The sequence below is a fragment of the Alternaria metachromatica genome (assembly GCF_023757995.1).
Source record: "Alternaria metachromatica strain BMP 0045 chromosome Unknown scaffold_5, whole genome shotgun sequence".
NCBI lineage: Eukaryota > Fungi > Ascomycota > Dothideomycetes > Pleosporales > Pleosporaceae > Alternaria > Alternaria metachromatica.
Genome location: NW_026055496.1, coordinates 1,196,568 through 1,210,179, shown reverse-complemented (window position 1 = coordinate 1,210,179; position 13,612 = coordinate 1,196,568). Strand labels below are relative to the sequence as shown.

The 13,612-nt window shown below is 51.5% G+C and overlaps 4 protein-coding genes across 4 annotated transcripts; 3 read left to right on the top strand and 1 right to left on the bottom strand.

The window, feature by feature from the left end:
* Window positions 1-1,191: 1,191 nt before the first annotated feature.
* Window positions 1,192-3,503, top strand: J4E83_003349 (uncharacterized protein; the record flags this gene model as incomplete). Its single annotated transcript, XM_049330286.1, has 3 exons — window positions 1,192-1,949; window positions 1,997-2,193; window positions 2,242-3,503. 3 exons carry the CDS (start codon window positions 1,192-1,194, stop codon window positions 3,501-3,503), a joined length of 2,217 nt encoding a protein of 738 aa, XP_049190782.1.
* A 562-nt stretch (window positions 3,504-4,065) lies between these two features.
* On the top strand, window positions 4,066-4,911 carry J4E83_003348 (uncharacterized protein; the record flags this gene model as incomplete). The annotated part of the gene is made up of 1 exon (XM_049330285.1): window positions 4,066-4,911. The coding sequence occupies one exon, from the start codon at window positions 4,066-4,068 to the stop codon at window positions 4,909-4,911; it is 846 nt and encodes a 281-aa protein (XP_049190781.1).
* Window positions 4,912-6,891: 1,980 nt separating this feature from the next.
* J4E83_003347 (uncharacterized protein) lies at window positions 6,892-7,230 on the bottom strand (the record flags this gene model as incomplete). The annotated part of the gene is made up of 2 exons (XM_049330284.1): window positions 6,892-7,188; window positions 7,225-7,230. The coding sequence occupies 2 exons, from the start codon at window positions 7,228-7,230 to the stop codon at window positions 6,892-6,894; spliced, it is 303 nt and encodes a 100-aa protein (XP_049190780.1).
* A 2,363-nt stretch (window positions 7,231-9,593) lies between these two features.
* On the top strand, window positions 9,594-10,787 carry J4E83_003346 (uncharacterized protein; the record flags this gene model as incomplete). Its single annotated transcript, XM_049330283.1, has 1 exon — window positions 9,594-10,787. One exon carries the CDS (start codon window positions 9,594-9,596, stop codon window positions 10,785-10,787), a length of 1,194 nt encoding a protein of 397 aa, XP_049190779.1.
* Between the last annotated feature and the right edge of the window lie 2,825 nt (window positions 10,788-13,612).

The following is a 13,612-nucleotide window of genomic DNA, read 5'->3' as shown; positions in this document are numbered from 1 at the left end:
GCGATGTGGGTACTGACAGACAGCATGGTACCTAGGTATGGTCGTGATCCGACGGGCAGGAAAGAAAGGCATGCGACACCTAGCTGCATAGCTTCCTTATGTCGCCACATCACCGCCAGTAACGACTGTCAGCCCTCAGTTGGAATTACTCTGGAGTAGAAGTGGTCTTGAGCGATCAGCGCCAGGCCCCTTTTTAGCCGGATGCCATGCCCAAGTGTGCGGGAGGTGTCAGCGCTAACCAGTGCTTATCCCGACGCCTCAACACCACTTTGCCAATGACCTCAGCTTCCACAGCGCAGCCTTCTCTTCATCATCTCCACACGGTCAGGAGAACATGCAGTCGCCTGCTTCGTCTAAGCCACTATTGCGAACGGTTCTACGCGATCTTGGGAGCTTAGCATGTCTCTGGACTACCTACGCACACGGCACTCACGGCAGCAAAATACGAACCATCACAACAACAAAAGATTAGGCTATAAGTCCCGCATTTCAAGGTATCGAAATATGGTAGCTGATTCAGAATAAGTCTACATAGATACCACATGTGGTCCCACATCTCTCGAAGCTGACTCGCAAACAAGTATGGCAATGCCACCATCACACTGGATACGTTAATGATGTACAATCGTGTCGCTTGGCATACTCCGGCACGTACCTGCATATCGTCGGGAGAACCTTAAACGCGAAAACGGCGACGGCATGTATGCCGCGGATGCTGCGTCTGCAGATCTTTTCGCAACGTCGATGATGCCAAACATTGAGTGGCTTAGTTCATCTCCTTCTCCCGCCTCGGTGTCCGAACGACGCCAAGGGGAACACGGGTTGGACTCAAAAGTAACGCTGAGCTCTCATGATCTACTCGCTATACTGCTTGCCTGATCCACAAATGGGAGCCTTACAGCGCGTTGCTTCTTGCGCCTCGCCTCGCCTCGGGTGTCTCGACCATATTCAGATTCACGGCCCATACTTTTTCCCGCCACATAGCTCGCTTCATCGTATTCTCAAGCCCCACGGCCAAACATAGAACGTTGGGTATTTGGCATACTGTCATAGAATCCCATATAACATGGCCTTCAGCATATCTTCAGATGCAGTGTCTTGCTTCTCAACACAGTCGTTCCTTCTTTGCGCAGTCAAGCCTGTTGTGGTCGCTCGTGAACAACCATACGGCCAACTTTTGTTGCTACAACCATGGTAGCCTACGCTCCTTACTTCGCCGCTACGGCTTCATTGTCGTCTGTCCTCCACGCAGTCACCCCTTCTGAGTTCAGCACCGCGCCCATCTGCCAGGTCGTCACAGCTACAGTCACTGAATACGCCACAGCACGACCCACGACCAACTCTCATGGGCATGGTGGGCCGTACTACAATCCCTACAACGACGTACCTCTGCCTTTCGAGTGGCCGGGTAAACCATCACATGGAGAAGAGTACGCTCCCCCTCAGCCTTCGACACCCTACGAATACGGCGGGCCCGCCAAACATGACTACAAAGAACCGTGCTGGGTTCCCAAGGGAACCGACCATCTGAAGAGCTCACTTTCAAATGTCGAACAGTGTGGTAACTCACAATGGGGTTTGATCGACTCTCCCCATCTCCCGGCAAATGGTCTCCCAGGCAGCAATCCCGATGGCGCATATACATCTGAACCAACGAGGCTTCCTTCAACACATTCTCTCCACCCTACAGTATCTGGTTATCCATACGGTTATGCAAATGCCACGGGGTCTAGCACTTTCCGACCAACTGCTACCGGGACGCTCGACCCCATCGCTTCTGCGGCCTCTAAACCAAAGGCTGATCTTCTTTGTCCTTCCATGCCCGACACTGGCGTGACAAGAACATACGATCTTCACGTGGCTTATCAAACGATCGCTCCAGATGGTGTCACCAGGAATGGACTCACAGTCAATGGTCAATTCCCCGGTCCTCTGATTGAAGCCAACTGGTATGGACTGTCACACAACATTGTAATGCTTTTACTGACCGCATCAGGGGTGATTGGATTCTGTGGAGAGTTACGAATGATTTGACTGATGAGGGTACTACCCTTCATGCCCACGGCCTTTTCCAGACAGAAAGTACTTGGTATGACGGTGTACCTGCGGTCAGTCAATGCCCGATCACTCCAAACGGTGGTTACTATGAGATGCTTTTCCGAGCCGACCGCTACGGGACGTCTTGGTATCACAGTAAGTTCTTCAGTACTACACTGAGATACGCAAAAGCTGATTTCCTAGGCCATTACAGTGCGCAATACTCCGGTGGCGCTCACGGCCCCATGGTCATACATGGGCCGAAACACGAGGATTACGACATCGACATTGGCCCCATCATACTCGAAGATTGGTTCCACGCTGACTACTATACCCTTGTTGAAGGCACTATGAACGGCCAATTCCCGCCCTCCAACAACAACCTCATCAATGGAAGAATGAATTACCCATGTGCCAACACGACCTTGCCTTGCACGCCTAATGCAGGTATCTCTAAGTTCAAATTCCAGTCTGGAAAGAAGCATCTACTACGCCTCATCAACACAGGCGCTGAAGGCAACCAGAAGTTCAGCATCGATGGGCACAAACTGAAAGTCATCGCCGTAGACTACATCCCGGTCGAGCCGTACACGACCAACGTCGTCACGCTTGCCGTCGGTCAGCGCACTGATGTTATAGTCGAAGCTATCGGCAAGCCTAGCGATACCTTTTGGATGCGCTCTCAACTTGCTCAAGGCTTTCGCTGTACACTCACCGACGGTATCTCACCTAACGCTCTTGCGGCAGTATACTACGAGAATGCCGGTACCGACGCTATCCCCAAGTCTACCTCTGATGTCACGAAGGAACAACTTGAGCAATGCAAGAACGACCCCATCACTCAAGGTATCCCGCTGTGTAAAGTTCCATTGGAAGAGCCTGACCATGTCGAACGTGTGGACTTTGACTTCCGCTCCAATGGCACCAACTTCATCTGGTATCTCAACAACAGTACCTACCACGGTAACTACAACAAGCCAACGCTACTGAAAGCAAAGCGTAACGAGTCGGACTTCAACCCTGAATGGAACGTGTACCAATTCCCCGGTGCGAAGCATGTCCGCATCCACATGGTCAATCACGGTCTCATTGGCGGCCACCCCATGCATCTTCACGGCCATGACTACCACATCCTGGCTGAAGGCTTCGGCGAGTGGGACGGCGTTGTGACAAACCCGGAGAACACGCTGCGCCGCGATGTCCACCAGATGCAGAATGCACGAAATACCACCGGCACTGTTGAGCCTTCGTACTTGGTACTGCAATTCGTACAAGATAACCCAGGCGCCTGGCCACTGCATTGCCACCTCGCTTGGCACGTTAGTGGAGGGCTCTTCATGCAGATCTTGGAGAGGCCAGAGGAGATTCAGAAGCAGACATTTGGGGACGAACAATTTCAACTTTGCGACACCTGGGATGCTTACACTTCCCAGGTCGTACTGAATCAGATCGACTCGGGCTTGTAATTAGACTTTCATGTATATAGGGCCCTAGAGCGCGAGAACAGTACATACCCATGACTTTCCCCAGTGGTTTTATCACGTGATTTCACACCTCGCAGTTCGATGCAGATAGTCTTCATTGCCTGAGCTAGTAGAGTAGTTCGCATCTCTTTTGCGTCTTGCGCAGGTCAAGCGTCTCGAAAGGACGCATGGACCCGGGCAGTTGTGTTGAAGAGGACGCGTTCAAAGGCGGCCTAGCGTGCATTGTTCTCAGGCAATCGATATGTCGAACTCCAAAATGTCGCCGAACGTTTAATCTTGTATGCCACCGGGTTTGTTCGATAATATCCTATTTTTTTTCTCTTGCCGATCGTCAAATTCCGAGGTTAAATTTGCAGTAGCAACGGGCTGTAGGCGCCATGGGAGATGAGCTCGGGGTATTCGCGCGGGAAGATTTGGTCATGACGTCATGGGTGCGCGAACCCACGGCAGCCCATTAATGAAAGTAAATTAAAGATACCAACCCTTGGCAAAAGTGCCGCGCTCACGACATCGAGGCCCCATCCTAATCTACTGTCAAGGAGCAATGACAATGAACGCAGCTCCCCAGCATCTCAAGGTTCTCCTAACAGGTGGTGCCAGGGGTATCGGACGCGGGCTGTTCAGACAGCTGCTGAGCTCTGGACATGACGTCGTCATTCTGGATTCCAATAAAGAAGAGCTGGAGCATGTCAGAACACGAGCTGAAGAATGGTCAAATGGGCGAAAGCAAAGCTGGTCTGCGCTTGAGTGTGACCTCAGCAAGCGAACGGAGTTGAAGACGGCTGTCGAAGAAGTCAAGCGGAAATTTGATGGCAAACTCGACGTTCTGATCAACAATGCTTTCCCGACCGACCTAGCGATATCGGAGGATCGCAGCATGGAAGCCGAAGGGGAAGACACGGAAAAAGAGTGGGACTTGAAGGTCGCGATCGGTCTCACTGCACCGTTCATGCTCAGCCGGCTATGCGTTCCGCTTCTCGCTGCTGGAAATTCCACTCCAAGCTCTCCTGGTACCATCATCAACATGTCATCAACGCGCGCATACCAATCAGAAAATGACCACGAAGCCTACTCATCTGTCAAAGCTGGACTGTTGGGGTTGACGCAGTCCATGTCAGTATCGCTAGGCCATCGTCACAAGATTAGGGTGAATGCGATCATTCCCGGATGGATTCACGTTGCCAACGAAAGTAAAGCTGGAGATGAAGGTCAAACCAAGTGGGAAGAAGGTCTTTCAAAGGCTGACGTCGACTGGCATCCTGCTGGCAGAGTAGGTAAAGTGGAGGATATTGCGAAGGCGGTGGAGTACCTCATTGGCAACGAGTTTGTCACGGGTCAGGAGGTGGTTGTAGACGGCGGTGTCGGAAGAAAGATGGTTTACCCTGAGTAGGCACATGAGACCGATACATGACCAAGTTTCTCATTAGCTGAGCAAGTCACGCCGTGCATATGGTTTGCGCATTACTGTTAAAGTCCAGACCGCCCAGCCATGCATATACAGACGCACCGTCTAGTGGTAGATTTTACGCTGAATACATAGACGAAGCACGCATACCAGCTACTCAGCCACGCATCAAGGACAGTCCTTCTAACTTTTCATCTGGGGCAACAACGATGTCTCTCACTGCTCTCTCGACAGAGCTTGATACTATGATAGCCAATCATCTCTCCGACGGCAAATCTCGAAAGGCTCTCTGCGCTCTATCGCGCGTGTCTCGATACTACCATCACGTAGTGGAACCTATCCTGTACCGTGATATCGGCTTTTGCGACAAAGCTGAAATTCGTGCGAAGCGCCTGATGATCACTCTGCTCGACCGACCGGAGCTCGCACGCCACATCTCGCGCATCACATTGCTTGCGAAAGATACCAAAGAGTACACCAAACCTTGCCACGCTTGCACATCAATCGTATCAGAACATACCGAGCTCAGCCATACTACGCATATGCTGCAACAATACATTTCGAGTGTTACAAAGACGATCGACAGCCTTGGTCTAAAGAGCGATAGACTGGCCAAAGTGTGGTTGGCGGACGTCTTCAAGCGAACAGACGATGCCGATCCTGAAGATCCCAGCTTGGATGGAGTTTTAGCTCTAATATTCGCCCTCAGTCCAAATGTACAGGAGGCGCATCTGGGATCTATCGCACCAGGATCTCTCGATATCACACTACAGGTTATTTCCCTACACGATTGGGACCATTATAGACAACCACCTATATGTCCGAAGCTTGCGGAGCTTGATGTCTATGGTTTCGAGGCGAGAGGGGACACCTTCAGTTTCGGGCTCCCCAGCGCAGTCCAAAAGCTGAGCATGTGGGCCTGCGACGTGCTCAATATTAGGATGATATCCACTCCGCAGATGGCCCTTCGAAAATTGGAGCTGCTCAATGTTCACATCACGCCCAGTGCCTTTGAGTCGTTACTTTCGCACCCTTGTGCCTCAAGACTGGAATATCTCAGCCTCGACCACATATGCGATGTAATACAGCCAGGGCAAGCAATCCCAGTCATGTCAAATCTCTTACGGAAACACCTACCATGTCTAAAAACCTTTCGCTGCGTTCGTCCCGACGACGATTCAATGCCAACGAGCTGCATCCTCGATTCGCTCTACGCTCTTCAAGAGCTGCATACCCTGCACATCGACTTCACCTTACTTTCCCGATACCTACGCCAAATGACACAAGACAGCCGTGTATCCTTCTTGCCCCCTAGTATCAGACACTTAGAAGTAACCGATGCCATGACAGTGCCACTCGAAGATCTTCGTTTGCGATCAGAGGAAATAGGGCCACTGGACTCCCCATCTAGGTCTAGCTTATGGCGGCTCATAGTAAGTCCGGCGACAGTGCTTACTCTTGAAAGCTTCAATCTGGCCGTAACGCCAACTTCTGGATGGGTAAGCGAAGGTGAACCTGCATCCCTCCGTGACTTACGATCGGAAATGATTGAATGCCTACACAATGCGGTGGTTGCAGCATCGCAACATGGTGTCAAATTCTGTGTATACGGCGCCAGCAGGGGCTGGGAGATGAAGCGGCAATTATTGATGAGTGTTGATACCCCATTCGCAGCACCGGTGTCAACCAATGGAGCTCCTGAGAGTTCAGATCAAGCTCGCGGCCCTTGAGTGGCCTCAGTAGCATAGAATAGGTTAGCTCGCCTGGTGCCGGGTGGGAGTTTTTCATTCGAAGGCGTTGGGTCTTGGGACTTAGCAATACAGTATCCTCGCAAAGAACGAAGTCCGTTAATCGCTTGTTCAGGATACGCAAGAAGCGACACATCGTCAATCACTACTGAGCTTAACCATATATTATATGCCCGTTAACCAGGCCCAGCAGTCGCTTATGATAGTTCTAAGAGCTCTACTCCAGTAACTTTGAGTCTCGTCGTTTGATCTTGTCCGGTTCCATGTCGTCTTCGGCCTCTTCCTCAACGCAAACCCCATCCACATCCTCGCCCCACAGACGTAGCACAGCATCCTTCCTCCAGTCGCACTTTCTCCGAGTGATTGCTTGCCTTGTCATCTTGTGTACTGTGTCGCACGTCGCCATAGCCTTTTTTAGTCCTTCTTTGCCTTTTCCATTGAGCCAATTCCCAAATTCAAGAATGTTTGGTATCTGCTTCTTGAACCTTCTGCGGCAGAGGTCTTTGGCAGTATGCTTAATTAAAGGGTTTGTGGGAGGGAAGCGACGTACCAACATCTCGAGCTCGCTAATACTGAGAAGTCGAGAGGATACGAGCGCGCAAAGGGTGCCGAGGAGAGGTGCAGAGTGAGTGTAGTGGATGCCGAGAACTAAACACGCTTGGTATGTTAATACATCGTTACGAAAATTACCGGACACAAGGTCAACGCGATCAAGGCCAAGAAGCTTGGATGTAGTGAATACGTCAAGCAAGCGTTTGATACTTCTTTCATCGGCGTGACCATGTGTGTGAAATTGGGTGATTCGGGGCGTAATCTGGACGACATCGTTGACCTTTTGGCATGAAGCTATCAATGCACGAAGAGCTACGTCTTTCCGGATGACGATACCACGGGCAATGAGATCCACGGTTGGTCCCTCGAGGAGTACCTTGCGGTCTTTGGTATCCAAACTAAGGACGTTTATCGAGTGTTCAGCGATGCGCTTTAACGGTCCACTTTCAGGGATGCCAATCGCTTCCGTGACAACACGATTGCGCTCTTGCTCTTGGCCAGTAATTGGCTTAGCGCGGACATTCGGTGCGTCGCGCCGTATCACAGGCGACCAAGTTGGCGCAGTCGGGAGAGTGATTAGTACAGGGTCCGGCATGATGGCGATGGATAAGCTACAATAATGTCGCTCTACTCAAATGCGTTTGTTGTACGGTCTTCCAGCTAGAACATAGGGTGGGCGTATTAGCAAGTGAAGTCGAGCAAGCGAAAAGGCCATTGTGATATGCTAATGTATCGCACAACGCACAAACCATGACGTGGCATCACAGCCATTCGAAGAGCCCTGTAAAGATCTCACAGAACAATGGGTGGGCATTGTCGGGGGATGAGGTAGCGGCGAGGCTATCAAGTATCTGTCTGGGGGATACTGCTGAGCTACGGCTATGTTCCCCAAGGCCGCAGACGACACAGTATCCTCGTGGATTACGATGTGTTGGGCAACCGCCAGCCAAGCGAGCTTCAGACTATGCTCCCTTCAATCGCATGTGGAGCTTTGTGGACGTTGGAACCCCTCTGTCTACCTCGACAAGAGCCGTACTTCTAGAGTGGTGTTGGTATGCGTGAAAGTGTGATGGTAGTCGCAGCGTGCATGTTGGAGTTTTCAAGGTTCTTGTCGGTACCAGAGAATAGCCAGCTTGTGGCTCTGGAGACGATGCGAGGCTGTCTGGCGAGACGATCGGGCTACGGCGCGGAGCGAAGATGGCGGTTCTATCGGTTGCTGGGACGCGGCAGCTTTGCGAAGGGTTCCTATATCCTAATTAAGCGCATGACTTGAGGCTGATGGGGGCTCAGTCCATGCGGTCGTCAGTCTCCGTATGCGAGTGTCGGCCAGCGACCAGACGCCATTCGATGTCTGACGCGTCGGATGCGCTGAGAGAAAGTGAAGTACTTGGATGTATAAGCTGAGACAGATAATTTGGGCCTTGTGCACGTAGTCGCGCCGGCTAGGGGCCGTTGGGACTATGACGGCGTTCCTGGGTGGAGAGCAAAGAGTGTTGCCCAGGACTCGCGTCATCCGGAGTAAGTTCGGCTGGCGCTACTGTGCCAGAGGGCACGCGTCCGACACGCGCGACAACTCTTTCACTTCAACACTCTCTCGCGAACCCCAGTCGTCGTTGAAAAGTCAGTCGTTCATCGTGTGCAAATACTCATTGTTTTCATACGCGTTCCACAAGAGTCTTCTGCCGTCTAATTAAAGATGACGCTTTACTACAAGCCGCACGTTGCCACACTACACCTACTCCAGACCAGGTAACAAGTCCTTTAGATCATTGACCAGTTGCAATCCAGAAAGAGTTATAGCGGTTTAGGCACATGGTTCAGCAGTCGCGATGGCCTTCTCCAAATGCGTAAGAAAGCTGCGATGAGATGCTACATCAGCATAACTAGAAAGAGCCAGGAGTATGAAAACGGGCACGAGTAGTCCGATGAGGGCGATATTCATGATTTTCTAGAGCCCCGATTAGGACCACCCCACATTGCTCTTTCCTCATTCAATCCGGCTTCCTCGCGTTGTGCGACCGTTCTGCGCTCGGGTCCCTGCCTACCTAGGTAGTCACGTGCACTGGGCCCCGTCCGTTTGCATGTAAATAAACCGCGCCTCGAGCTCGCTGCCTAGAAGTACTGGACTCTGCCCCAAATCTACTCCTTCCTAAGAACAAGTCTTTTCTCTTCTCCCACCAACAGACTCGGTTCCACGTCAAATCGCTCGGTCTGCGCCGCATCATCATCGTATTTGCGATGGCGACCACGGACATTGCAAGCAGCCACTTAGCTGCAGAACTATCGTACGTTTCAATCACCATTGAAATCACTCCATATACTGACTCCACATGTAGTGAGCCATCTCCAGCTGTTCAAGGCCAATCCATGTCTAAGTCTGCGCGTGCTCGTCGCAACAGGACTGCTAAGAAGGCGGCACTCCTCAAGAACGTAAAGAACACCGCTTCCTCTACTGAGCAGGCTGGTTCCGCCGAGTCTGCTGATACTACCAAGAACATCATACCGGATCAGGGCGAAGACTTGACCGTCAAGGCCGTCAGCATCGCCGACACTGACGCCTCTGCGACTGCCTCTTTGCCCAAAGAGCCACTTTCTACCAAGATCAACCTTCAGCCCGCTGCCAATACTGGACCCGACCCCAAGCTGTCTACGCCGTCGTTATCTTCCGTCGCCGAGGTTGCCGATGTCCCGCCCCAGCCAAAGACTGCAGCAAAGCAGTCAGCTCAACCGGTGTCTTCCCCGGTCATAAATCAGCCTGTCGACAACCTGCTCGAGATGATACGAGCGCAGCGTCAAGCTCTTCTCCAAGGCCCTCGCGTCACCGTTCGCATTGGAGATACATTCGTTGAGGGCATTTCCAAGCGCGCAGCAATGGCTGCTTCTACCGTTCTCAGCAAGCACTTTTCAGCTAATCCCCAGTCGCATGAATATGTATTCTCACGTGGCCAGATACATCCTGGCGCAGTCCGCCTTCTACTCATCGGCTGGATGCAGGAGACGTGCAACGAGTTCGAGGCTTACGCCGTCCCGGCTCAGAAGACCTTTGGTGAAGACGTTGCTCTCCTGCGCGCTGCTCGCCTGTTAGGTATGGAGCGCTACTGCAGCCACATCCACGCCGGCTATGTCGAGTACCTCAAGACCCAGCTTCCGAGCTACGAAGAGATCATTGCCGTCGAACAGAACGCCACGTCTGACAAAGACCCACTCTGGACCGCGATGGTCAACCACCTTTGCCACGACCGCTACAAACGCCTTATACCCGACCCTGAAGACTTTGCGGCGTTCTTGGAGAAGCACACTCGGTTAAGGAAAGCTATGGAGTCCGCTGATATATTCTTTGCTGGAATGGCAAAGAGGCAGGTTGAGGGCCGGGAGCAACAGCGAGAGAAAGAGCGCCGTCAGCGTTGGGAGCACAACCAGGCCGAGAAGCACGAGCGCATTGCTAAAGAGCGACTTGCTGCTGAGTCGCTGAGGAAGAAGATGGACGAGAAGGGTTCCGGTCTGATGACCGTCACTGCGGAGGAGGCGGAGCTGCTTCGAGGCCGCACTCGCACCCGCTAGAAGACCGCTGAACGCAGCCTTTGCCTTCACCTCGGATTAACAGACACTATCTTTTCACTGGCTGTATAATGGCGCGTAAAAGAGACTAACAGCATCTCACTAGGCCATAAGGACAGCTGAAGGGATGAAAACAAGCATGCGCAGGCACTCAGATGTCTTAGCACTTTCTTCTTCCTGCTCTCACTAGGGTATCAATTACCGCGCACGTAGAAGTCAAAATAAAGTGACTTTGGAATACATGGTAGATACAGATGTGTATTAATCCAACCCAATCTCTAAACCCCCATGTCTCTACTGATTACATGGAATATCTTTTTTGAGACGTCGTGCGGCTGCCTCTACCATCGTCCCAGCCATCATTCTCTCTTGTCGTCTCAGAACTCATCCGCCCAATCACCTAACTCCTCATTCCAATCATCACTGCCTTCTTCGCTCTTCTCGTATCCCTCCCACCAACTCGCTACAGTCACTGGCGGCTCACACTCCTTGCACCTAGCCTTGATATATATCGCACTGTCTATGCCGACAAGCCCAGCATGGTCTCCATGTGGTACGACATCGAGCTTGTTGTTGCAGTCATCCTCCGCGCAGACGATGGTGTGAGCGCTCATCGAAGATGACAATGGTTGAAATGAGGATGAGTCGATCGCACCAGCTGTCCTGATGCCATGTTGGGGGTGGCGACGAACGATGTCGGGACTGTTTGGTGGGTAAGACATCGCGTTGTTGACTTTCGAAGTGCTCGTATGTTTTGAAGACGCTGGGTGGTAGTGTTATGATGAGCGAAGACAGGATCTTGGAAAGGGAGGTATTTATAACGCTGTTGATTGCCTGGTAAAGACAATTGTAATTGTGTGGAGGAGAGCAAGCCCGGAGGGCGCTTTGTGTTGAGTGAAGTAAACTATGGTACAGTAAGTGTTATACATCGCTCATGACCCCGTTGGCGTATCACACCAAAAACGCGAATGCTAATGCCGTCCACGGTATGTCATTAGCCGTCCCTCATTCGTCTTCCCACCATTCATCTTCCAACAAGTCTCTCGCGCTCGGTCTATCCCTCCAGTCCATCTTCATTATCCTACGGACAAACTCGTTATCCTTCCTTGACAGCTCCATCTCTGAGATGACCTTGAACATTCCCTGCTGCGCTGGTAGATTGTTCCTCTTTAGAGACGCTAGAGTCTTAGTAATCTCTTCATCAGCTATCTCGACGGTCTTGTTTGGAAACGGCCCGAACCAGTATAATTGTCGCAGAAGAACATGCAAGGGGAGATTTTCCCTATCCTCCTCAGCTTTTTGGCCCTGAGGGACGCATAGGTTGAAGTGAGAGCCGTAGTGCATGTGCACAAACTAATCACGGGAGTCGTCAGCCCAGCAACGTCGGATTCATTCGAGATGAGACCGAAACGTATCATATGGAGTCTCTTACCAGCAATCCAAATGCCCAGATATCTGCAGCTGTATTCCACGGCAGTTGCAAAATGATCTCTGGGCTTACCCATGTTTTTGCGCCACACGGAGTCCCAGAAGTAGGACCTGCACTGGTGACATGAGAGCAATTCCCCATGTCGCCAAGTCTGACCTCGTTAAACCGATTGTCGCCTCCCTGGATGTTGACGTAGACGTTGTCCGGTTTGAGATCTTCGAGTCTAATCAGCTCCAATATTTGGTTCCTAGCGGCAGACAATGAATACCCGCGTGTACATAGCCGTCATCATGAAGGCTTTTTAGGGCCTCTAGAACGCTGCGCGAAACGTGCTTCAGCTCTTTTCTATTCAAGGCCTTTTCCGCGGACGCCTCTGAAATGGTTGTGTCAAGATACTCCAAAGCGATTGTGACGGGGAGATCTGGGCCCTGAATCTCTTCGATCATTGATCTAATGTATGGGCTGCGATGTTGAAGTTTCTTGAGCACATTTCGCTCGTTCGTAACCCCATGGTGACCCTGCTGGGCCTTGATCACCGCCAGCTTTTGCGCTTGGTTTCTGGCGGTCGTTAGAAGTTTATATGTTTCTATCGTCACCCTAACACAGACTTGGCGAGCCAGACAGCTTCTTTGAGTTCTTGAGTGATTGCATACGTCCCGATGCTGCCCTTGAGAACTTGGCCGACCCGGAAAAGAGTCGACATGGTGTATTTGACGCGAGAACCCTTGGTTAGCGGTACTAGTCTGTATATACGTACAGCTTTATCGTCTCATCTTGGGTGGTATGTTCGCGGATGAAGAAGACATGGCGCACAAGATTTTGTGCGGCGCAGTCCTTGGACTCCCGCTGTCATGTCGATCGCCAAGGCACTAACGACAAGTTGGGTGACTTGCAGGAACAACCGTGACGAAAGCAACATCAAGATCATTCGTGTGTGTACTTGCTCGCGTATTCTGAATTTTCGATCTCGCTGAAGAGGGTCGGTAAATAGAAAATGACACAGGTATTTAGCATCAATGAAGCAGACCGACATGTTTTGATCAGCCTGGAGCCCTTGCATTTCCACCGTGCTATCGAGCCAGGAATAAACCAATACCTCTCTAATCATATCAACTCTCCATTCGCTGTAAGAACAGTTTCCTTCATTCTGAAATGATATCCATACTGTTATCTGTTGTTCACGCAACGACTACACTGCTCAAGGAGGCAGCGAGTGCATTGCATGACGGACAAGAGATCGGTACGTTCACATCGCGCACATGCGGTACCTTCATGTTGTTTCCACACGTGCTGGCAAACGGTCGGTGCCATGTCTAGAGCATCGGTAGGAGTCGGCCTTAAAAGATGACCCTCGTCGAACTGCGGACACATGCATGTCTTCCATGTGGCGCCGCACATG